Source organism: Camelina sativa, chromosome 2 (assembly GCF_030686135.1).
Source record: "Camelina sativa cultivar CO46 ecotype springtype chromosome 2, ASM3068613v1".
Lineage (NCBI taxonomy): Eukaryota > Viridiplantae > Streptophyta > Magnoliopsida > Brassicales > Brassicaceae > Camelina > Camelina sativa.
Genome location: NC_141881.1, coordinates 22729865 through 22755463, shown reverse-complemented (window position 1 = coordinate 22755463; position 25599 = coordinate 22729865). Strand labels below are relative to the sequence as shown.

Sequence of the window (25599 nt, the reverse complement as noted above, 5' to 3'; positions counted from 1 at the left end):
ATATATTAAAAATATATATTGTGTGTTTTTGTTGTTTAAAATCAAATATATTTCTTTTGTTAAATAACAAAAAACATTGTATTTAGATAAATCAAATAATAAGTAGATGTTTTTAATTGTAATAAAAAAAACTAACTATTATAAGACTGGATGAATTAACAGATATATAATATATTTTTATATTGCAAAAATAAATAAAAGTGAAATGAAAAATCATTAATAGTTTTTTCAGATATTAAAATTTTTATTTTACCATGAGTACATAACATTTTTCAATAATTCTAATGATTTTGATATGTATTGGGTTTGGTTCTAAGTATTTTTTTTTGTAGAAATATTTTTTGTGGTTGAAAATATTAAATAATATAAATTTTATATTTAGATATATTAAGTAAGAAGTTGATGTTTTTAAATTAATAAAGTTAAAATAAATAGTTTTCTTATTTGATTTATTATAACAAGATTATCTGGTTTGAATTTAAGTCTTAATATCTTATGAATGATTTTTATTTCAATATTAATTAAGTTTTGAAATTGAAAAAGATAACTATCATAAGACTAAATTAATAGAATTATATACAATATATTTTTATTTTGGATCCATATATGTTTTACATTATAAAACACTATAAATGATTCCTAAATAATTCAACTAATTTTATTTTTTTGGTTTCTAATATTAAAAACAAAAAAAAAATTGTATATTTTTATTGGTCAACATCGGTCAATACTGGTCAACACCGGATTCTGATGAATGGTGTACCGGAATAAGAGGTTGTCATGTTGAGCACATGTCATTAGTGCTGGGCACGGGACGGATAGCCTTGAATTTTCTCAGACCCTTTACTTGTCCCGACCCTAACGGGTAACAGAAAAAATTTACTCATACTCGACCCTTAAATAACAGGTACCCGAAAAAACGGGTACCCGGTAAAAAATAGTTGACCCTTTAAATACCCGACCCTTTATTATTACCCGGAAAACGAGTATCCGATTAAAAAATATCAATAATCGCAATACTAATTTTATATTCTGAAATCCGAAAAAGAAAAATTCATAAATTTATGCAATATATAATTCCAAAAACTATAAAATTACAAATTTTGAAAATAAAAATAATATATTAATTAAGTTAGGCTAAGTTGAACTTAGGTTTTAACTTTAACTCTATAAATTAATAATAAATTATAATAATAATACAAAATATTAACGGATATTTATGGGTCGGGTAGCAAAACGGGTAAAGGACCGAGTAACGGGACGGGTATTGAAAACTAAACTAATACCCTATACTCGTCCCTTACTCACGGGTAATATAATTATAATACCCTTTACTCGACCCTAAAACTGCGGGTACCCTTTTTTTCGGGACGGGTACGAGCCGAGTAACAGGTCACGGGTAACGGGTATTAGTGCCCAGGCCTACATGTCATCATATAGTTGGTATATGTGACCATGCAATACATATATTTCATGTAGTTGACAATACATTTTTAAAATTGGGATGTATGACCATGTATTGAACAATACTTCGTGTAGCTGAGTATTTTTTTTTCTTATATAAGTTTTTAAAATAAATCAATCATAAAATTCTTTTTTGAAGTTAACCGTATGTAATTAAAAATAAAGAATAACCATAAATTAATTATTATTATTATTTTTAATTATTTTTGGTAGTAAAAAGAGTCTTCTTTAAACCTAAAGTGCACTGCGTTAGGTCGAAGCAAAACCCGACGAATTTACCAAATTCCAAATTCATCAAAATCACGATCTACAGCTCCGGCGCAAGCATCTATAGTACTGCAGGTTCTTCTTCCTACTTAACCCTTATTGTTTTCCTATAAATTTTTCATAAGACCTTCAAAAGCCCTAAGTTGTCTCCACGTGGTTCGTTGTCTACTCTACAGAAGAAAAGAAAAGACATGGTTGGGAGAGAGAGAGCGAATAGGGCTTATCGCCGAGGGTTAGGTCAGAGATTGAAGGAAGATAGGATAAACCAATTACCTGATCATTTGATCTGTCACATACTTTCTCATCTTCCTCCACAGGACAGTGTTAAGACAAGCGTTTTAACCAAAAGATGGAGAAGCCTATGGCACCTTGTTCTTAGTTTGGAAGTGGTATGTTGGAACGACCGCGACTTCAATGCCTTAATGAGTTTTGGTGACAGCTTTTTTGATTCCAATAGGATTTCGTACATACACGACCTCAAGTTAACGATTAACAAAAGTCCTATTTGGGTAAATGAAGCCTCGCAACTTACGTCATGGATTGATGCTGCGGTTAAGCGTAAGATGAAACATCTAGATCTTAAATTCGATGGAACGCTCCCCATAAGCCTTTATACATGTGAGACATTGGTATCATTAAAACTCTGTCTGGTGAAATTGCCTAAATCCGAGTTTGTTTCCTTACCTTGTTTGAAGACTATGCATTTGACATCTGTTTGGAACCACAACGACGAAAATATTGAGAGACTTGTCTCATCCTGCCCTGTTCTGGAGGAGTTAGAGATTAAGGGACGTGTTTTGTATGATGCAACAGTCATTCGGGTGCTCTCTAGGGCATTGAAGAAAATCAGTATAGAATCAATGTTTTATCTGTCTGATTCTGGTTCAGGAATTGTGATTGATGCTCCTCAACTACACTTTTTGAACATTGGTGATAACTTGCCAGAAAGCATTATGATAACCAATATGGATTCCAATGCCAAGTTAGTTCTCCGCATTCCTTCATGGTGTGAAGCAAGTAATCTTTCATCACAAAGAAATAGATTACACAGTTTTCTCCCTCAGATTTCAAATGTCAAGGATATGAGTATACATCAAGAAACACTCCAGGTATTTATGTAAATTCCGGTATTGGACATGTACCTTTTCTATAATGAACAATGTTTCTGACCCATATACATTTTTCGTTATGGTTTTAGCTCATCTGTGAATACACAAACTAGAACCGTTGCCTCAGTTTGGTTACATGTCCTGCCTTCACGTAACTCTTGAATCTTCCCATTTGAAATGGTTACCAAGCTTTCTTGAGAGCTTCCCGAACATCCCTCAGCATGGTGATGATCTTCTAAACCCTATATGTTTTTTTCATCTCTATGAAGATTTCGTTTAACTTTTCATCGTGTTTTAATAATCTCTTTTATCTTCAGGTATCTTATGATGATTCTGCGGAGGGGATCATGAATCATTTCAGTTTTTTACCTCAGTGTTTGCTATCGTCTCTCGGGTTTGTTGATTTAAAAGTGCGAATCTGGGGACTTGCTGCAGAAATGGAGCTAGTAAGGCACTTTCTAGAAAATTCGGCAAATCTTAAAAAACTCGCTCTACCTTTGTATTATGATGCGCTTCAGATTCAAGATGACTTCGTCAAGAAACTCCTCAAAATCCCAACACTCTCTACCGAATGTGAAGTCGTCTTTCTTTGATTGTTAAAATAGAGTAGACCAAGGACATGAACTAGATCTGATTCCTAAAATTAAATATTGTTGAACGTTTTTGGTCGTTAACTTAGTTGATTTTATGAGGGATATATTATATTAGGCATTTGAGCCACAAGCAAATACTTCCTCCGTTTCAAAATATAAGATGTTTTAGAAAAGTTTGTTGTTTCATAATATATGATGTTTTCAAATTTCAATGCAACTTTTAGATTAGTTTAGTAGTTTATATTATGCAGTATTGTTTCTGATTGGTTGAACTTATTAAAAGTAAAGTATTCTTAATCTGCGTGTTTTGCTTAAAACATCCTATATTTTGAAACGGAGGGAGTATTTCACAAGAAAAATTAGAAGATACATTTCTTTTTGCTTTGCTTTTTTTTTAATTTTATTTTATGTGTTAGCGGACATACAAATTTAAAACTTTTACTTTTTAGTATAGATGTGTTTCCGGTTTGGTCCGATCGGACTTTTGGTTGTTTCTTGGTCCAAACTGAGATAAAAAACAGCACGGCGTTTGAAGTAAGTGATTAAAAATGGTACGGCGTTTAGAACTTTTACATTCTCTTTTAGTATCTGTGTTTCCGGTTTGGTCCGATCGGACATTTGATTGTTTCTTGGTCCAAACGAAGATAAAAAATAGCACGGCGTTTGTAGTAAGTGATAAAAAATGGTACGGCGTTTGTGTCAAAAGTACACGAATCGTCTTCCCAAGGGGCAAGGGACAGAGAGCCATTATTAATTCACAGTGGTCTTAACTCTTAAGGTACCACCTACTTAGATCGACCGTGCCTACATCTGCTGCTACATGACTCTGGAGGAAGACGAATAGGTAATTAACTCAAAACTGATGTCTTCTTCTTTTCAAACTTTTCCTTGATTTCTAGGTCATCTTCAGAAACCTTGAAAACCCTAAACCTAGAAAACATGTAATTTTAGTTCTTCTCTATCGTAACGATATCTGTTTTGAGTTTCTCCGGCGAATAGTGATATATGTATGGCCTTTTCATGTGGTGCAAGTTGAAATTTTGTAACATTTCTTAACCATTCATTTTTTTTTTTTTGGGTTAAATTTGATTAGGTTGAAGAAATTGAAATGGTGGGTAGAAAGAAAAGGACCCAAAATTGTGACAAAGTGTCCCATGAGGAGTTAGATCGGATAAGCCAGTTACCGGAGTGTTTGATATCTGAAATACTTTATCATCTCTCTACCAAAGATGCTGTCAGAACAAGTGTTTTGTCTACCAAATGGAGATATCTTTGGCAATGGGTTCCTGGATTGGACGTGGAGTTCAACACATTCTCGAATATCGATGCGTTTATGAGTTTCGCTGAAAGGTTTTTCTATTCCAACAGGGGATCATGGATACGCAAACTCCGGTTAAATATCAGTGATCCTTTAGGTAAGTGTGATCTCAACTCATGGATTGATGTTTTCACTACACGTAGGATTCAACATCTTGCTGTTGACTACATTCCCACTAGTGAGATACCCTTGAGCATGTATACCTGCAAGACACTGGTACACTTACAACTTGTTCGGGCCACCTTGGGTGATGCCGAGTTTGTCTCATTTCCTTGTCTAAAGATCATGCATTTAGAAGATGTTATATTTCCCAATGAGACCATGTTGGAGAAGCTTATCTCAGGCTCTCCAGTTCTGGAAGATTTATTGATCAGCAGACCATATCCGCAGTATGACAAGGCAAAGGTTTTACAAGTGCGCTCTCATACACTAAAGAGAATCGATATCGATGGGTCTACTGAAGTTGTGATTGATGCACCTTTACTCCTGTGTTTGAGGACTATGATTTACTTGACAAAGAACTTTGAGATCATTAGTTTGGGTTTCCCTACCAAACTGGATATTGATGTCGTCTTTAGCAATAAGAAGACATACGGTAAAAGCTTGATTGACGATATCCTCACCGATATTACAAGGGTCAGGGACCTAGTTATTAATAATGTTATTTTGAAGGTATACATCTCACCCTTTGAACATATATTAGAAGATTCAAAGTTTCTCACCAAGAAAATTCCTCTTTTTACTTTTGTTACCAGAATATCTTGCTATACTCCAACTTGGGGCAGGTGCTTCAGTTTCGTGACCTATCCCGCTTGAATGCTGGATTTGCGAAATCTGATCTTGAAATGTTACCAACAATTCTTGAGAGCTGCCCAAGACTGGAATCTTTCACATTGGTAACGATTCACGCATAATATATGTGAAAACATGTTATGTATCTCGCCACTAAATGCTTTTCTTTTGTTTTTGCAGGAATTGGTGAAAGACCCATCCATGTGCGGTAAGATGAAGAAAGAACCAAATGTGATGTTCTCAGAAGTGCCTCGATGTTTGGTATCATCGCTCAAGTTTGTAGAATTGAAACGTTCAATCCCAAGGTATGAAGGAGAAATGGAGCTAATAAGATACTTGCTGAAGAATTCAAGAATCCTGGAGAAATTAAGGCTCAATGTTTACTACAGGAAAAAGGAAAAGTGTGACTTCCTTACAGAACTCGTTTCAATGACAAGATGCTCTAGCGCTTGTAAAGTCCTTGTTCTTTAAGTACTTAAAAGATATTGCTGAACACTTCGTTTAAGGTTAATCTTTTGGGATTTGAGAGACATGTAAAATTTGCAGTTAAGTGCTTATCACCAGTGACCAGTTTTTTTTCGAGTTTGATATCAACGTACTACCTATTCAACCACTAATTATCTACATGTTCTTCTTCTCAAACACGTACTAATTAATCATATATTAAAAGTATAGAGAAGCAATGCCATAATTTTGATTCTAATGCGAACTTAGATTATTATTAAAGGTCAGGGAAATGATTATACATCAAGTCGCTTTCAAGGTTTCTATATGTCAATCGTCAATAAACTCACTCTATATGTATTTTGTAACTGAACTGTAAAACAAGATAAAGCCATTCATATCAATATTTTCCGTCTATCTATTTTCATCTCATTCGTTTTAAAGCCATTCATTCATTCATATCTGTAAAACAACTTAAATATTCCATTGTGAAAAACGATGAATATATGAAACTTTCTATGCCTGGGTCATGCCTAGACCAAGTTCAAATACATGAAAATTACTGGTAACAAAACACAACTTCTGTTTTGTCACACACAAGTTCAGTCCTTCACAACCCCAATAAAAAACATTATTGTATACCAAAACACAACATAAAGTAAAAGAGAAACTCAACAGCACCAACAACATCATAATGCAAGAAGTCCCATATGACTCGACCCTTTCAGTGTCTGCTCCTGCAGATCACAAAGTGTAATCACCGTAAGCCTCACTTCCAATAAAGTATATATATTTATATTTATATAAGATACAAGAACACAAAAAATTTACCTGTAACTTAGCAACCAATCTCTTTTTTGCTCCTCATCAACCCGTTTTCTCCTTCTGCGCCTCCTCCTATCTAAATCTATGTCGTCTATATGGCTTCTTCATTAGCTTTTCTATTTCAGCAAGTCTCAACATGTTTTGATCAAATTGACGCTTTTCTAAACTACTCTGTTCTATCCTTTCGCCTCCTGCAATTTTCTTGACTTGGACAAAACTTGGAACATAAGAGCACACACTAATTAGCCAACGGTTTTGGTATGCAGGTACTCCGAGATCCAAATCTTTTGAGTCTCCAGCCTCTCCAATGATCTTAATAAATGTTTCGGACTCAGAGTCAGAGCGATAGTATTTACCAACACACATGAATAATGTCTTCTCCTCGTTAATGAAGAAACAGTTTGGAAAATTTATCCTAAACTCCGGATCAATTCTCAAGAAGTTGCTCCATGTCACCGTTTCGGCCTCGATCTTTGTTGTAATCCATATCTCAAACTCATAATCATAGTGGTGGTGAAATAAAGCTGCAATCTTCTCTTCTTTAACACAAGATAAATTCACATATGCATATTTGCAAGATGGCAGAGGCAGAAGCGGCCCAAATCTCTCTCTTGTAAAATCAAAACAGATTATGGAATCCCTATAACCTTTTGAGCTCCTTTCTTTAGCACACCAGTAACTGTTTCCCTTAAGAGAAACGCTACTGCTTGAACAATATATTCCCCAGTGTGGAGCGACGTCAAGACTTGTCCATAAACCAGAATCAAAGTCGTACATCTCTTACCAAAAAAATTGCTCTTCGGGCTCTATGTAAAAATAATCTACAAACCTCAACAATTTAAGGCGACGACAAGATTCCTTATCCTCGTATCCGAGAGTATAATTGAAATATCCTTTTGGAAGGTGAGTATATCTGAGTTTGATCCACCTTGTTTGGCCCCAATACGGGTTCCAAACCACAATCCTAGTAACGTCTTCCAAGAAGCATAACAATAAACCCTCATAGTGGTCAATTCCGGATATACTAACTTGATTGTTAGGGAAACTAAGTTTACCTTTAAGCTCTATACATGGATCAAAGTCAACCACGCCGCTCATTAAAGAAATACTTGGAGGCTGCACCACGATCATCATTGACTCCTCTTTTCTTGTTAATTTACCAATCTGCATCTTCTTAAAGCTCTCACTTTGTGATAGATTGTTCCAACTTTTGCATGTTAATCTCACAGCTTTCAGAGATTTCATGGGAAGCCTATTAATAATATCCTCCATCAAATCCCTTGGAAGATCGGAGATCATCGTCGTCGTCGTCGTCATCGTTTCAAATGGCAACGTTATCTTTGTTTCCTCTGATTTCTTGCGGCTAAGGTAAAGTTAAAAAAAAAATATGTATACACGACACATGGATTGCAGATACATAAATAACCCTAAATAAAGTTGGGCCTCGCGTGGGCTCATAAATAACCCTAGTATACACGACTCTAGTCAGTCTTTAGATGTTATTATTTTACTTACAAAAAGTTCATTAGAGTCGGTTAAGATAATCAAGTCGGCTTGTATTGTATGATTAGAGTCTTACATGACTCTAGAGGAAGACGAATAGTTTTGAAAAACCCATGTATTAGTCTCTGTTCCTTGGTTTTAGTCGTCTTCACAAAACCCTCGCACGTGATGTTATTTCTTCTCTCTTGGTTAGATTAGCTAGTGTGTCCGTATCTCGTATTTAACTCGAAATTGGTTGGTTGTTTCTGTAACTTTCAATTTTAATCTTTGTTAAATTTGCTGATGCAGATTATAGTTGTGTGCTCTGGGATAGAAAGGAGAAAAACAAATAATGTGACAAAGTGAAACATGATAAAGAAGATAGGCTAAGCCAGTTACCGGAACCTTTGATATCCCAAATACTTTATCATCTTTCTACCAAGGATGCTGTCAGAACAAGCCTTATGTCTACCAAATGGAGAAATCGTTGGCAATCGGTTCCTGGAATGGACTTAGACCTCGACGAAGTCTCACTCTCAAATCGTTTATAAATATTCAATTCCTCCACAAAAATTTTCTCACCATAACCAATTTTTTTAACTTATGTTGTTACCAGGCATTCTGTTTTGGTTCACGCCAGTTTCTTAACCTATCACGCTTGAATGTCAGATTTGATATATCTGATCTTGAAATGCTGCCAACCATTCTTGAAAGCTGCACAAAACTAGAATCTCTCACATTGGTAATGAAATAGCTTTAACCCTCCAATCTACGCTTATTGTTTGTGAAAATATTTTAATTGTGCATCTCTCTAGCTAGTCAATATTTTTTTTTCCTTTCATTTATTTTTATGTTCATGTTTTTGCAGGAAATGATTAAGGACCAATCCAGGCAACTTCATGAGGAGAAGAGAGAACCAAATGTGATTTTTTCAGCAGTGCCTCAGTGTTTGGTATCATCGCTCAAGTTTGTAGCATTGAAACGTTCAATCCCAAGGTATGAAGGCGAAACGGAGCTAATAAGATACTTCCTGAAGAATTCAACAATCCTGGAGAAATTAAGGCTCAACGTTTACTACACCAACGAGGAAAAGTATGACTTCCTTACAGAACTCGTTGCAATGACAAAATGCTCTAGCGCTTGTGAAGTCCTTGTTCTTTAATTACTTAATAGATATTGATGAACACTTCGTTTAAGATTAATCTTTTGGTCGTTTACTTGATTTTAGAAGCCTATTAGTTTTAGGCTTTGAGGGACATGTAAAATTAAGTCTTACTAGATTTTAACCCGCCGTACACCGCGTGCATATAATTTTTATTATTGTTTATATTTTATATTGTATTTATTTGTTAAATATTGGATGTTTTGTAAATAGAAGAATAACCAAATTTTTGGCCGTTTGTGCGGCTAATTTTTTATATTAATTTTTTAACCCGCAATATACTTAATGATCATTTGTTTGTTATATTTAGTTTGTTTTATTTAGTATTTGAGATTCTATTTTTAACTTTTAATTATTATAACAAAAAATAAGGAATCTAAATACATAATAAATCATTTATACGCTATAATTAAGTCACATTTTTCTTAATGATTAAATTATTTTACACAATCTTAGTTAAATCAACTTGATTTTCTATATCAAATATTCTAATATTAATAGTGTTAACAAATAATAAAATGAGGGTTTAACCCATATTAGCATAAATTTAATGATATTTTATTAATTCTAACATGTCCTCTTTATAAATCATCTACTACATAACCATATTATATAGTATTTTAAACTTTTTTAATTTTACATATTCGTAATATTTTAAATTTTTAATAAGTTTTTATATATATATTAATTATAATATTTAAATAAATATGAATCGATGTTCTTCTTACATTAAGAATCAAAGCTCACAGATTTTAGAAAACAAAAAGAGAATCAAATTGTTGTTTTCTTTGTTGCAAAGGATTCGAAGATGGAATATTCTTCAAAACATATAGAAAGTGTTGTTAAATATATCATAGTTTATGTTTCCATATTGATTGCTATAATTTTTTTTTACATCTTCATAATATTTTAAAATTTTAATAAGTTTATATATATATTAATTATAATATTTAAATAAATATGAATCGATGTTCTTCTTACGTTAAGAATCAAAGCTCACAAATTTTGAAAAACAAAAAGAGAATCAAATTGTTGTTTTCTTTGTTGCAAAGGATTCAAAGATGGAATATTCTTCAAAATATATAGAAAGTGTGATTAAATATATCATAGTTTATGTTTCCATATTGATTGCTGTAATTTTTTTTTTTAGTTGGAATGGAATGTTTAGGAAACAAAATCTGGAGTAATGCTATTTTTGGAAATTTTTTAGGGATTAACTTTGTAAATAATTACAAATAAAATGGTAGAACCCAAAATGTACTTAAAAAATGTATATATAGATGTTACCTCTGCTGGTTGCTGCTGCTCATGTAATTATTATCACCAGTGGCCAACTTTATTTCGAATTTGATGGATACTTCAACTTACTCAAGCACTAATTATATACGTGTTGTTTTGCATATAAGCACTAGTTAATCATATATATACTAAAAGTACAGAGAAGCAATGCCAAAATTTGGGTTCTAATGCCTAGTTAGATTATCAAAGTTCAGGGAAATGATCATACATCAAGTCTCTTTCAAGGTTCTGATGTCAATGCAGGTTTCTGTAATCTCGAGATATGTCACAGAAATAAAGCTATAAAGGTAAAATCCGTGAATAATTATCAAGAAACTCACCTTCTTCAGTTCAGGCGATTAAAATTCGTCAATCACAATCTCCGGTTCTGATGCATTTAACAACATAACTAGATTATGACCCGCGGTACACATCGAGTTAAGTTTATTTTTTTTTAAATTTTTTTTTGTTAATGTACTATTTTAATATTAGTTTTGCTAATATACTCTTTTGTTAATTTTAATGATTTAATATATAAACCGTGGTATACCGCACAATAATTTTTATTTACTACAATCTTAATTAAATTAGTTCGATTTGACATATTTTATATTGGTGTTGTTAAAACATTAAAATGAGGATTTAACCCGTATTGAAATATCATATTACTGATAGTTTACTCTTTATTTTATAGTATTATTAATTCAATCATGTAATGTCATATAACCTGTCATGTAAAATAACTCGTTTGTGTAATTTTGAAAATTTAATATGTTTAAATAATTATAATTTTAAACTTTTTATTAAGTTTAGGTATATCATTATAAATTATAAACTTCTTAAAATTTTATAATTTACTATATACAGTAAAATTACTATATATTTATGTTGAACACACATTTTTTATATTAATTGAGTAATATATGTTTGCTTTAAAAAATTCAAATCACAATATCTGAAGGAAAAATACACATTTTTATTAACTTTATGTATTATATGATGATTCACTACATTTAAATTTTAAAATCAAAAAGAGATGATAGGAGAATTTTTTTTAAAAAAATCTGGAATAAATCTTCTAAATATCTTTATTAATTATAGAACATTGGATTAATTACAGAATAAGGCAGTTTTTTTAAGAATCTTATTGAATTAGGAACATCTGTCCGTGATTACAGAAATGAGCATTTATAATTGGATAAAAAGACATCTTTACCCTCTTCAGAAAAGGAAAAGATTTTTTTTTTTGATCTGCGATTTTGTCGATCAATGAACCTCGGCAGTTATCATCATAAACTTGTTTATGATTACATTCACGATAAATTAATCAGATTTGGTGACAATGATGAGATCTGGCGAACGAGATGGTGATGAATTGATGATTGATGAAATAATTTTAAAGATGATCGGAACTTTTGATTTGATAATTGTTTTGTGATTCAATCCATTGGGTTCAGAAGATAATATCCTGTTAGGGTTTAGATTTCTTCACTCAAAACGATATTAAATTAAATCTATTGAATTAATGGGATCTGAGATGATGATGGCGGTGGAAGGAGGCGATGGTTTCTTCGGAGGAAGAGAAAGAAGGTTTTAGTTAATGATGAGATCTGATGATGGTGGTGATCATGATAATGAAATCGGTTGGGAAATTTTAATTTCATAAATCTTTGTGATTGGATCCCTTGGGTTCACTAGATTGTATCCCCTTAGGGTTTAGATTCCTTCCTCCAAAATAAACTAAATTGAATCTATTGAATTTCTTGGATCTGAGATGTTGTTGGTGACAAAGCAGTTTTGTATTTTGGAGGCCAAAGAGCTTGTGTTGGAGATGGTGTTGATGGAGCATGGTGGTGAGACGCCATGGTTGTGGTCGAAAGAAGAAACTCTGGTTTTGATCGGAAAAGGAGAGAGCTTGGCTTGTTGAACGGAAGAGAATAGAAGAGAGCGAGAGGAGAGGAGACAGAGGGCAAAAACGTCAATTCCTTCTCTAAAAAATGCTTAATATCGCAAGTACGGACAATAGTACTTCATTTCAAAGTTTTAACTCGTAAAATGCCTATTTCTATAAATATCCCATAGAACATTATATATATGGATATTTAAAATATTTTAACTGTGTTTGGTTATAAGGATAGTAGAGAAAGTTAACTAAACTTGTTTGAATATGAATATAAGCATTAAATAGTATTCAATGTAAAAATTTTCCAAACAATATTTTTGAGTAAAAACTGCTGCAAAAATACTAGTATAGATACAAGATCAGCTCAAACGAGTCAATAGGAATGAACATTGTTTACATAGGTAACTAAATAAGAAACTGACCGAACATGTCGAGCCAAGTTATCTACTTTACCATTCTGTGAGCGAGAGACTAAGACTAAAAAAAGGAACTGAACTCCGTCCTGTCGTCATGAATTTCGTCCAAATACATCTTGAAAGCTGGTCACTCAGAAGGATCAGAAAAATATGTAAGGTTAACGACATCCTGATACGACATCCTGATTATCCGCCGCCCAAACTAGGGTACTTTTGATTTGGTAAAAACTACACTAGTATTGATATGGTTTTCATTTGCGTATGTTTACTTTCTTATAATCGATTGGTCTTGTTTTGGGTGGCATTATATACCTTAAAAAAAAAAAATTCACCGTAAAATTCTTTTTCAAAGTTAACTATAAATAATTAAAAATAAAGATTAGCCATAAATTAATTAAAAGTTATAATTATTTGTAAATTAAAAAAAATTATTATTATTTACGGTAGAAAAAAAGACTTCTTTAAATCAACAGCTGTTATTAAAATGAAAAAAGCTACGGCGGACTTAGAAATTTGGAACATCCTTCCTATTTGACACATTCATTGATTACAAAGTTATTAAGTGACGCCATTCCTATTAAAATTACAAGTCGGTTTATTAAGTGACGTTGTCCTGTTAACAAATTTAAAGTCGGTTTAATAAGTGACGTTAATAAACCGACGTCTTCCATCTTATTTCTTGTAGTGCAGGTCGAAAGCAAAGCGCAACGAATTTACCCTAAACCCTGAGCGATTCCAAACTTTCAATCAACAGATTTTATTCCGGTCGTCGAAATCATGTATGTTCTTCTTCTGACTTAGCCCTTAATTTCCTATAACATTTTCATAAGACCTTTCAAAAGCCCTAATTTAATTTGTCTCAATGTGGTTCGTCGTCTTTTTTTCTCGGTGTTGATGGGTTTCAGTGTGGATATTATAAAAGTGTCTTCACTGGAACTTGAACACTAATCAATATTGTCATTATTACTTTGTTTGGCTTGCTGTTTCAATTTTTGTAAGCAGATTTGGTTGTTCTGAAAAAAGTGTTATAGAGAAGAAAAGACATGGTTGGGAGAGAGAAAGCAAAACAGGCTTGCTCCAAAGGGTTAGGTCAGAGATTGAAGGAAGATATGATAAACCAGTTACCTGATCCTTTGATTTGTCACATACTTTCTCATCTTCCGATAAAAGAAGCTGTTAAAACAAGTGTTTTATCCCCTAGATGGAGGAGTCTCTGGCTTTGGCTTCCTAGTTTGGAATTGACATGTTGGAAATTTCCTAATTCCAATGCCTTTATGAGTTTCGGTGACAGGTTTCTTGATTCCAACAGGGTTTCATGTATAGACAACCTCAAGGTAACTATTGACAAAGATGCCTCACATCTCACGTCATGGATTGATGCTGCGGTTAAGCGTAAGGTCAAACATATAGAACTTTGTTGGCATCGTCTAAATAAGTGTCCTGAGTTACCCACAAGCACTTATACATGTGAGACACTGGTATCTTTAAAACTTTACCGGGCGGACTTGGCTAATGCCAAATTTGTTTTCCTATCTTGTCTGAAGACTTTACACTTAAGAAGTATTTTGTATCCAAATGAAGCTATTTTTGAGAGACTTGTCTCATCCTGCCCTGTCCTGGAGGAGTTAGTGATGGCCATATCTGTGTATGATAATGCAATACTCTCTCGGGTGTTCTCTAGGTCACTGAAGAAGCTCAAAATAACAATTAATAACTTTGAGCATTCTTCTTGTTCAGGAGTTGTGATTGATGCTCCTCTACTAAGCTTTTTGAGCATCAATGATGACTTATCAGAAAGCTTAGTAGTAATAAACAAAATGCATCCCGACGCCAAGTTAGATATTTCTACTTCCTATTTTATGAGAGTTTTTGATGAAGAAACAATTTCTTTGAAGAGAAATAGCATCCGCGGTTTTCTTTCGCAGATTTCGAAGGTTAAAGATATGAAAATATGTAGAGACACTGTCAAGGTATATATACATACAATGTTAATTTTGGCATTCTACATGTAGTACATTTTTTATTAATAATTATTCTTTCTTGGTTCCAGCTCATCTATCAATACTCGAAATTAGAGTGGTTACCTCAGTTTAGTTACATGTCCTGCCTGAATGCAACTCTCCTCTACTCCGGTTTGAAAGAGTTACCAACCTTTCTTAAAAGCTGTCCAAACTTGAAATCCCTCGTCTTGGTAATGTTCTGCGAAACGCAGTAAGTTTTTTTTTTTTTTCATCTTTAGGAGCAGTGTACCTTTCTAGTGTGTTTAAATCCTCTGTTCTTTCCTTAGGTATGCTATGGTAGTTGTGATGCAATGTCTTTCCAGGAGATTAATCAAATCAGTTTGTCATATAAGCCTGAGTGCTTGCTATCATCTCTCGAGTTCATTGATTTCGAATTCCGATGCCGATGCGGAGATTATGTTCCACTACTGAAGATAGTAAGGTACTTCCTAGAGAAGACGGCAATACTCAAGAAGCTCACTCTACGTTGGGCCAATTGTTCAATACGAGAAAAGTCTATTTTCAAGGAGGAACTCCACAGAATGACACGATGCTCTAGCGAATGTGATGTCGTCGTCCTGGATTTGGTATTTGATTAGAAGTTTTTATGATTTTCTATAGAGACAAACAAAGTGACTATAGCCCTGAAGGGTACTCTGATTTTCAATGTGATTTCATATATGAGTTTGGAAATGATGGAGTTTGCTGTAACTAAAATGATTCCATAATTTTTCGACTAAAATGATTCCATAATTTTTCGACTAAAACGAGATTCTGCTGTAACGTTATTCCACGAAAACAGAGATTTGGTAAATTTTCCCACTAAAACATGTTTCTCGGCAAAAATCGAAACTCAGAATTTTTAATATTAAACACATAATTCTCAGACAAAAATGATACTATTATTTATCGCCATAATGTGGTTCTGCATTTTCCCACCAAAATTGAGATTTCAATGGATTAGTTGAGCCACAAGCCAGTATTCCCGCTCATGTTATCTACACAAATTGTTCAAGCAATAATTAGGTCTACATGCTTACACGAAGTAACGTACGTTAGCCATTGGTGATATTATATTTAACTCTTTGAAAAAGATGTAGATGATGTCCCTCTTATCTCACGCCATGGTCCAACATCGAGATTCTTGGTATTTTTTTTACATGTAGTATTTTTTTCACAGATTCAGTTTGTGGAAAAGTTTTTATACTTAAACTGATTTTATTAATTATAGAAACCAACATAGTCACTGTGTACAACATTGGGAATAAATCTCGGAAGATGATAATGAAAGACATAAGTATTACAAGGCCTTGAATGACTAGAGATTTTGAACCAGTTTTTCGTTTTGATTTTGCAAAAACTAATTAGTTAAAACCATTCATGATCTACTAAAAATAGATTTCCTAAAAAATTGGAAAACCAGATTTTAAGATGCTTATTTGTTCATAGAATCCAAAAAATGAATTTTGTAGGTTTCTTATAAGGTTTACATGAGGAACAAAAACCTAAGGCCAAAACAATAAGTCAGTATCCAAAATTTAAAAAATGATAACTGAAAAACGTTTAAAAAAATATAATTAATTATATATAAAAAACTCAATAAGTTACTATTCAAGATTTTGTAAAAACTAAAATCTACACCAAAAATCAAAAACCAAAAAACTAGAAACTAATTAAAATCTACAAAACATTCATGGTCTATATTTAGTACAAAGCTAAAAAAGTGAAAATAAATAAATACTTCTTAGAACATCCAATGGAGTATCTAATAAAAACAAAAACATGAGAGAGAAAAAGAGAATTGTTTTTAATTTTAACTAGGTTTTAACCCGCGGTACACCGCGGGACTATATTTTTAAAAATAAAATAAAAATGTAATGTTTTTAGTAGATTAACTATATATATGACTAATGTTGTGTAAATTTTAAATATATATCCCTTATATCCATATATTATTTAGTTTTACCGGTTTAAATTGTTAAATTTAGATCAACAAAACAAAGAAAGGACAGGAACAGGCGAGGCTGTCAGGTTGGCTTATGAGGATGGGGAAGAGATTGCCCTGTATGAACTCTTTTTTTTCTCCCTGTTGAAGACAGGATCGTTTGAATATAACTTGTGGTTTACCCAAACCCATCCCGCTAGATATCCAAACATAATTTTTCGTTTTTGCTTAAGTACAACATGCACGTTTTTCAAAATTCAAATAACGAAAAAATGCAAAAAAAAAAAAATTACATTAGTTTTATATACTTTATGATGATTTAAAGCAAGTAAACTAAATAAATCAAACAAAGATGATAGGAAAATTATAATTTTAATTAAAAATATTATTTTATATTTCAAACAAAATCTTTTAATTGTGTTTGGTTATGAGGATAGTATAGAATTTTTATTGTTAGCATTAAATATTGTAATGAATTAAGGAGATATTTTAGGAAATTTACAAAACAAATATTTAATGAAATATTGTAATTAGTTGTTGATTGATTAAGGAGATATTTTAGGAATTTTTGTTCTGCACAAAATCTTGGTTTTAATTTCATTTTAATTTATAAATTTAAAATTTAATGTTAATGGCATTCCTTGTAAATAAGTACCAACTTCAGGATTTATTTGCTAAATGTCTCCAAAAATGTATATATAGATTAATGAATTCTTTATGTTCAAATTAAAAAATTAATATATAAGTCAATTTTGTTAAAATATTAATATTTCAAACATTTAGAGGTGCTCTTACGAAAGTAAAAATATTTCACATGTGAAATTGAATATAAATTTAATTAAAATTAGATAATGTGAATGTTGACGTGGGATCTTTTTAGCTCTGTAAGAGATATTTACTTAGCATTTTATGAGAATAACATAATACATACGAAACTTAAAATATACCACATCGGAAAAGAGGTATTTGTTTCTTATAAATAGTTTCACAAACTATGTTGTGGGTTTCAAATGAAATTCGATAAATGTAAAGTCGAAATCCTTTTAAATCTAGTAAAATTTATAAAATAAATAAGCTATTTAGCAGATTGTGGATTTAAGCGCTTGATTGCTTTTAGGCGGCTGATAAATCAGTCCAGCAATTAGTGCATGGTTTAAGTGTCTAGTTGTTTTTGGCGGCGATCAATCCAATTTGGTTTGCAACGGATAAATTTTACCTAGTGTGTTCTTTTTTTTTTTTTGATAGGAATGTAAATCATATATATAAAAGTAGAGTTTCAGTTTCTCCTTATTGGTCCACTTGGCAATGTAATTTTAACAAAAAAAAAATTATATTAAAACACAAATTTAAAACAATTAATTTTCATATTTAACTCACATAATATAAAACTGAAATCTTTATAGCTTCTCCCTATAAATTATGCATTAACTTTATTTTTCCACTAAGTTGTATTAATCAATTGTATTAAAACAAAACAATAAATTAGAATTGTAACTCTCATTTTTCTAAATGTAATTTTTCATCATTTCTCTTCCTATAAATACTCATTATCTTATTCTCTTAGTCTATCACTCTTTCATTCTCTCATCTTCTTCCACTACTCTCAAATCTCTTTTTTTGTTTTGTTTTGTTTTGTTTTGTATTTTTTTTATTATTGTTGTTGTATGGGTTATAAAAAATCAAATCAAATATCATTGTAAAAGTTTAGTTTTAGAGTTTGTATAATATGTATATCTTATATATTTATTTTAATCTTTTAAAATGTTTATCTCTATTTTCTATTTTATATTAACATTTTATAAGCCATTATTTTCATACTTCCTTACAATATTCACCACACAATAAGATCATAAAGTTGAAATGATCCATATGTGATTATCTATTATGTCTCTGGTTATCTCACATATTTATGTATCATTTTTAATAATTTATAAAGATCAATATAATATTTAATGATCAATATAATTATCCATTTATAAAGACTATTTTGTTTTGTGATCCAATTGTTAAATCTGCAGAGATCAATATAATATATATATATATATATATATATTTATGATTTGAGGTTTTTGAAAACAAAAAGAACATAATTAAACAATTGGTTTTTTGTGTCTTTAATCAAAATAAAAAATGATCCAAAAAACAAAACATATTCAACTGGAACTTAAATATAAAAATAAAATATAATTTTAAAAATATCATTTCACTAAATTCTCTAAAGATGAAACCATTAGTATGAAATCTAGCACTACAAATCAAATTAATGAGTGAAAAAAAAACCAAAAAAATATAAGTTATCCTTGGGATTTTAAAAATTATTGAGATTGAAGAATTCATATAATTTTATAAGAAAACTAATTTAGTTTGTCACTTACAAAGTAATATTTTTTATTTTGAAATATTATGTGTAAGTGTTGAGTTTATATCAACAAACAACCAAATCATGTGAATTTTGATTCAGCCACTTGGTATTCCTTTTATTTTAGGTTATAAAAAAATTAAAATATTTATTTATAATTAAAGACATGTAACTCAAATGTAACTCCTATCCAATAATTGTACATTATTCATTCCTCCTACTAACTTATTATCTTTCAAGAGAAATTATTTTTGGTTAAATTTTAATATTTTTTATTTATTTTGGTTGGCTAAACTTATATTCATATTTTGGTTGGCTAAATTAATATATTTCTCATGTAAAATTATTGTTTATAATATATTTCTCATTTCAAAGTTTAAAGCAATATATCATATATATAAAAGTAAGGTTTTGGTCTCTCCTTATTGGTTGATTTTCATTTAATGTTTTCAAATTTTTTTTTTATTTGCTTTCTAATTGCTTTAAACAATATTTAAGATCCAATAAATACAATACATTTAACTCACACATTAAAATAAAATTATACCTGAAAATAAAATAAATTATGCATTAATCATATTCTACCACTCAATTTTATTCAAACACAATAAATTACTATTGTAACTCCATAGTTCTAAATGTAACTTCCATCATTTCTTATCATATAAATAAGCATTCTCTCAATCTATCATTTTCTCATATTGACATTTTTTTACTATCTCATTTTCACATTCTCTCATTCTCTTCTACAATACCTCAAATCATTTTTCGTTTTTTTTTTTTGTTATTTTTGATTTCTTATTTTGTATGGGTTGTAAAAAAAAAAGAAATATCATTGTAAATTGTTAATGCTAAATTTTAATTTCAGAGACTACATGATATATCTTTTACATTGTTCTTATTTTAAAAGATTTATCTCCTTTATCTAATTTGTATTATTATCTTATAAGTAATCATTCTCTCTTCCTCTCTCACCAATATCAAATGTTGTTATATCTCATATGTGTTGTAAGAGTTTGATTCTATATTTTAATTTAGAAAGTATTATATATCTATAGATATTACATTGTTCTATTTTTTAAAGATTTATCTCCATTATCTAATTTGGATTACCATCTTATAGTAAACATTCTCTCCTCCTCTCCTACCAATATCAAATGTTGTTATATCTCATATTTGTTGTAACTTGTAAGAGTTTGATTCTATATTTTAATGTAGAAAGTATTATATATATTTAACATTGTTTTTAATTTTTATTTTATTTATATAAAAAAATATTTCTTTTATATTTCTTGCCTTTCTAATCTATCCATATTTATTTTTTAAATTTGCATAGTTAAATTTAAATTCACATATGTTGGTTTTAACAAAACAATCAACTTTATTTGAGAATTAGATGTTCCTATTCATTTTTAAACGATTAATGTGTAACATATAAGCATTTTGTCTTGCAATCACAAGTTCCATTTCCATTGCTTAACTCCATGGTTAAACTATAATATATGTTGTCCTATTTGTAGGAATAACAACATACTTATTTAATTGATTTAAAAGAGCAGATGATTAAACGAAATAAACATTTCTCCAAATTTTATAATTCAATCAGTGAGTGTACTTATTACTTTGAAAAACTTTTACATTGAAGTTCATAAAACCATATAAGAAAACTAAAATACTATATCACTTCAAATTTGGAAGGAAACACTTGGTATTTCCTTTTAAAAAAAGTCAAGACACATATAAAAATTTCTTAATATTTAACTCGCTTTAAAGACATTAAAGGTCATTTAACTCAAAAATAACTTCTATCCAATAATTTCATACATTCCTCCCACAAATAAAAATATATGTATATATGTTCAAGATTGTATTTAAATATTACATAATTTTTTAGTTAGCTAAATTTATAGTCACATATATACAATATATATACATAAGAATTTATATTACTTATTAACACCATAATTCGACCCATTATTTGCTTAACTCAATATTGGTTTCAAAGCCAACTAAAGAAAAACAGAAACAATCTTATTGATATTAGACCAAAACATGGGCATACAAACATATTCACTTACACGGAAGATATTTTAAAAAAATAACTTATTATTGCAACATCAACGTATGAAGGGTTTACATACGCAGTTAATTAGAAAATCTATAATACAATAAATGTATTGGAAACAATATCAGTCAATGATAAGATTGGATCCTCAAAAGCAAGAAACGACATCTTCATAATTCATAAAAAATAAACGCCACAATTATACACATATGAACGAAATGGTATAAACATATTGTGTATAAATAAAAGTGACGGCAAAGCCCGTATATGCCTAATTAAAACGAAATAATACAAAAGAAAAAACGAAAAAGACCAAAAAAAAAACAAGAAAGTGCCAACTACACCACAACCCACGCGTTGCGTGGGGAAGCACCTAGTATCATATAAATGAAAGTTTGAGGTTTTACAAAAAGAAGCTTAACCTAAAGATTGTATACTTTGCCCAAAAAAAGAAACAAAGAAAACAGTTGAGTGTAAATTAACCTTAACGGATCTAGAGGATTATTAAGTCCCTGAATTTCTTTCGGGACTCCCTTGCAGTAATAGAGTTTCTCACTTCCCTATCGAGAGATGGCATTATGCAGCAGATTATTTCTCTGCTTCCAGATGTGGTAAACTGCCGCCTGCATAGCCAGCTTCCGAAGCGTTATAGGGGAGGATTCTGATCTAAGCCTGGTCCAGGCAATGAGAGCATTGCACGAGTAAAAGATGCAGGGAGAAAGTCTTAGCCTAACCTGGATCCACTTCCAAACTTGGACACTATATCTGTATCTCAAGAAAAGGTGGTCCCTTGATTCAGCGTAGGTAGAGCAAAGGCAACAATTTGGATTTACATTCATACCCCATGAGACTAAGCTGTCACGAGTTGAAAGCCTGTTAAGGTGAGCGACCCACATTATGAAGGCATTTCTTGGATTCGCACCTTTAAACCAAATAGAAGAGCTCCAGTCTTTAAAACTCGATCGTGGCCTAAGCACATCCCAAGTTTTTGAAGTGGAGAAGAACTAATGACTCTTACCTTCAATTACCCAGTGATAAGAGTCCTCCTCTGACTGATCTAAGGTAAGATGGAGTGATGAGAGGTACGAATGAAGAGCTTCAGTCTCAATGGATCTGGGGGCCACCAAGAGCCATCCTTGATGATTGCAGACAATAGAAACAGAGGCCTGAGATGGAATACAGAGATCTCTAGGTCCATTGACAGCCGAGAATTTGATTCAAGGACCAAAAGGCGACCAGTTGTCAAACCATAAGCTTGCCCTGTGTCCATTTCCCAGGTTGCACCTCACAAAAGGCTCCACTAAATAACGACGACGAAGAATGCATTTCCAGTTCCAAGAGTCTCTCACCGATTCAGTTACAGACCAGAAGCTGTTACCTCTAATGTGATGACGATGATGCCAGGCCACTCATAGAGAACCACTTCCCGCGAATAGGGACCACACCAATTTCAGACAGAGAGTTTGATTCCAGATCCCCATACGCCTCAACCCTAGACAACCTTCTTGTTTTGGGTAACACACGTTGGACCATGCCACTTTCGCTCCATGGTGGGATTCAATAGAGTCAGACCAAAGGAACCTGACACACATTGACTCCATTTTGGCGATGCAAGCTTTAGGCAGGATGAAAGCTGATGACTAGAAATTTATCAAGCCATAAATGACCCATTTGATGAGCTGAAGCCTACCTGCATAGGATAGAGCAGACACAGCTCATGATTTGAATGTCTTGGACATCTTATCTAGCAAGGGTGAGAACTCAGAGATTTTGTGTTTCCTGCTCATTAGCAGCAAACCCAAATAGCGGATAGGCAAGACTCCCATGGCAAATCCAGAGTTGGAGAAGGCAGAGGGCTTAGTCATATCAATCCCTGCGATGAAGAGTTGAGTTTTCTCACAGTTCATTCTAAGGCCAGACCAACTAGCGAACAGATCCAAAGTGTCAGAGATGGAGTCTAGACCAGCTAGGTGTGTTCTTTTTTTTTTTCTTCTTCTATAATGTTATTTAATTTGATTCTTATAGTCATCTTTGTTAGTTATACTTACATGTGGTTATTATATCCGATTTGGTTATCCTAAAGCTAATTATTAATATCATTTTACCTTTGCTTGAGTTTTTAGTCATCTTCAGAAACCATTCATGTGATTGTAGTTTATTTTGATTATACTATATACTAGTCAATATTTTTATTGATGTATGGCTTTCATCTGGCTAGCTCAATTGGAATTTTGAGATTTTTTGAGGATGATGTATGGCATTAATCTGGCTAGCTCAATTGAAATTTTGAGATTTTTTGAGGATTTCATCTGGTCGCATGCAAATTTTATTATAACTACTAAATGTGATGATGCATATTACAGTTAGATGACGAGAGGGGAAGGTATGTGTAAAGAAGAAAACAACAACATGCGACGAACTGTCACATAAAAAAGATAGTATAAGCGACTTACCCAAAAATTTGATATCTTAAATACTTTGTCATCTTTCAACTAAGGAAGTTATAAGGACAAGCCTTTTGTCCATAAGATGGACGAATCATTGGAAAAGGTTCCACGACTGGATTTACAACCCTGCAAATTCTCAGATTTCGATGCCTTCGTGAATTTTGTTGAAAGATTTTTATCTTTCGACAGGAAGTCATGCATACGTAAATTCCGATTAGGTATGCATTCTTCTTATAGTAAGTGTGATCTCATTTCATGGATTGATCTGATTTGATTACTCGAAGGATTCAACATCTTGATGCTGCTCATATTGGTACTTGGAAAACACTAGAACACTTAAGACTCCATGTAGCCACCTTAGGTAATGCCGAGTTTGTTTCCTTACCTCATCTAAAGTTAATCCACTTAGCGAATGTTAGAGAAACTCATCTCAGGCTCCCCTGTTCTGGAAGATTTAATGCTCATCAAATATCTAACATATCTATTAGGGATACAATATATTACGTTGGAAGTTGAGTAGGATTTTTAGTTGGATATATGAGATATGAGTCTCTCCACTAATTGCCAATTGGTTTTAAGTTTGAAGCCCACAATCTAATATGGTATCAGAGCCCGGTCCGCACATACTCAACCCAATCCACAATTGGTCCGGCCCAGTAGTTGCCCTGCCGATTCATGCCCGAACATACCGAGAATGATGCTAGAAGAGTCATCATCTCGAGGGGGTATATTAGGGATACAATATCCCACATTGGAAGTTGAGTAGGATATTAAGTGGTATATATAAGATATGGGCCTCTTTAATTATTACCAATTGGTTTTAAGTTGGAAGCCCACAATCTAATAATATCAAGCGAAGGATTTACAAGAACGTTCTCAGATGCTAAAGAGCTCCACATATTTCATTTCCGAGTTGTGATTGATGCTCCTCTACTCCAATGCTTGAGTACTAAGATTGGCTCAACAAAGACCTTTGAGATCATCAATTTGGGTTTCTCTACAAAACTAGATGTTCATGTCCGCTTTGGTACTTTAGTGTATAATAAAAGATTGATTCATGACATCCTCACCGATATATCAAAGGTTAGGGACCTAGTTATTAGTAACGCTTTTTGGAAGGTATACATCTTTAAGTTTGAGCATATAAAATTATATTTTTTACAGGAGTAAATAGTTTCACATACTCAAATTGAGGACATGATTATAATATCGATTTTTGTTTGGACCGTAAGCCCTTCTTCGGTTAGTTACGATTATCTTTTTTTTTTCTAAACAAAATACTCGAATTGAGAGTGATCAAAGGTCAATTAATAACCTAATGTGTACTCAATCACGATCTAGTGGTATCGTTGTAACACTTAAGGATCGAATCCATATAGGCCAAACAATCGTACTATGAAATTATGAAGATTAAATATAGCTAAGAAAAATAAGAGTTTTTGATGAAAGTGACTAACAAAAATTGTAACTAAAAGAGTGTTTAAACCAATCAATAAAAATCATTGGGCACATGAAATCGTCAAGAAATATGATAAAAATGCAGACAATTAGATAGGGATGCATTAAACTCCGTTCTCGAACTAAAATCACAGTTGGAAAGTTAACTCATTCTCGCAGCGTTAACTATCTAAGCAATGAATTAACTAGGCCCTAAACTTTCATTTGAATCTAGGAAACCAAGCAAGCATTAACAAGTTCAAGTTTGATTTGTTCACAAAGTGCCTTAACTT

At 31.9% G+C, this 25599-nt stretch overlaps 3 protein-coding genes and 1 pseudogene across 3 annotated transcripts; 3 read left to right on the top strand and 1 right to left on the bottom strand.

Moving 5' to 3' along the window:
* The first annotated feature begins 1703 nt into the window (after nucleotides 1-1703).
* On the top strand, nucleotides 1704-3645 carry LOC104753718 (putative FBD-associated F-box protein At5g53635). Its single transcript, XM_087477775.1, has 4 exons — nucleotides 1704-1806; nucleotides 1908-2840; nucleotides 2930-3064; nucleotides 3158-3645. The coding sequence occupies exons 2-3, from the start codon at nucleotides 1923-1925 to the stop codon at nucleotides 2951-2953; spliced, it is 942 nt and encodes a 313-aa protein (XP_087333901.1). The 5' UTR covers nucleotides 1704-1806; nucleotides 1908-1922; the 3' UTR covers nucleotides 2954-3064; nucleotides 3158-3645.
* A 400-nt stretch (nucleotides 3646-4045) lies between these two features.
* LOC104728701 (F-box/FBD/LRR-repeat protein At1g51370-like) lies at nucleotides 4046-6161 on the top strand. Its single transcript, XM_010447652.3, has 4 exons — nucleotides 4046-4277; nucleotides 4527-5423; nucleotides 5507-5647; nucleotides 5724-6161. The coding sequence occupies exons 2-4, from the start codon at nucleotides 4542-4544 to the stop codon at nucleotides 6012-6014; spliced, it is 1314 nt and encodes a 437-aa protein (XP_010445954.1). The 5' UTR covers nucleotides 4046-4277; nucleotides 4527-4541; the 3' UTR covers nucleotides 6015-6161.
* Nucleotides 6162-6824: 663 nt separating this feature from the next.
* LOC104753709 (putative F-box protein At5g41500 pseudogene) lies at nucleotides 6825-8155 on the bottom strand (annotated as a pseudogene).
* Nucleotides 8156-13759: 5604 nt separating this feature from the next.
* Nucleotides 13760-15761, top strand: LOC104753699 (putative FBD-associated F-box protein At5g53635). The gene is made up of 2 exons (XM_087477767.1): nucleotides 13760-15023; nucleotides 15104-15761. The coding sequence occupies exons 1-2, from the start codon at nucleotides 14097-14099 to the stop codon at nucleotides 15266-15268; spliced, it is 1092 nt and encodes a 363-aa protein (XP_087333893.1). The 5' UTR covers nucleotides 13760-14096; the 3' UTR covers nucleotides 15269-15761.
* Nucleotides 15762-25599: the final 9838 nt, after the last annotated feature.

Coding starts and splice junctions, on each gene's coding strand:
- LOC104753718 (XM_087477775.1), top strand. CDS start 1,923: ATGGTTGGGAGAGAGAGAGCGAATAGGGCTTATCGCCGAGGGTTAGGT. Junction 2,841..2,929: donor TACATCAAGAAACACTCCAG/GTATTTATGTAA, acceptor TTATGGTTTTAG/CTCATCTGTGAATACACAAA.
- LOC104728701 (XM_010447652.3), top strand. CDS start 4,542: ATGGTGGGTAGAAAGAAAAGGACCCAAAATTGTGACAAAGTGTCCCAT. Junction 5,424..5,506: donor TTAATAATGTTATTTTGAAG/GTATACATCTCA, acceptor TTTTGTTACCAG/AATATCTTGCTATACTCCAA. Junction 5,648..5,723: donor GACTGGAATCTTTCACATTG/GTAACGATTCAC, acceptor TTGTTTTTGCAG/GAATTGGTGAAAGACCCATC.
- LOC104753699 (XM_087477767.1), top strand. CDS start 14,097: ATGGTTGGGAGAGAGAAAGCAAAACAGGCTTGCTCCAAAGGGTTAGGT. Junction 15,024..15,103: donor TATGTAGAGACACTGTCAAG/GTATATATACAT, acceptor TCTTGGTTCCAG/CTCATCTATCAATACTCGAA.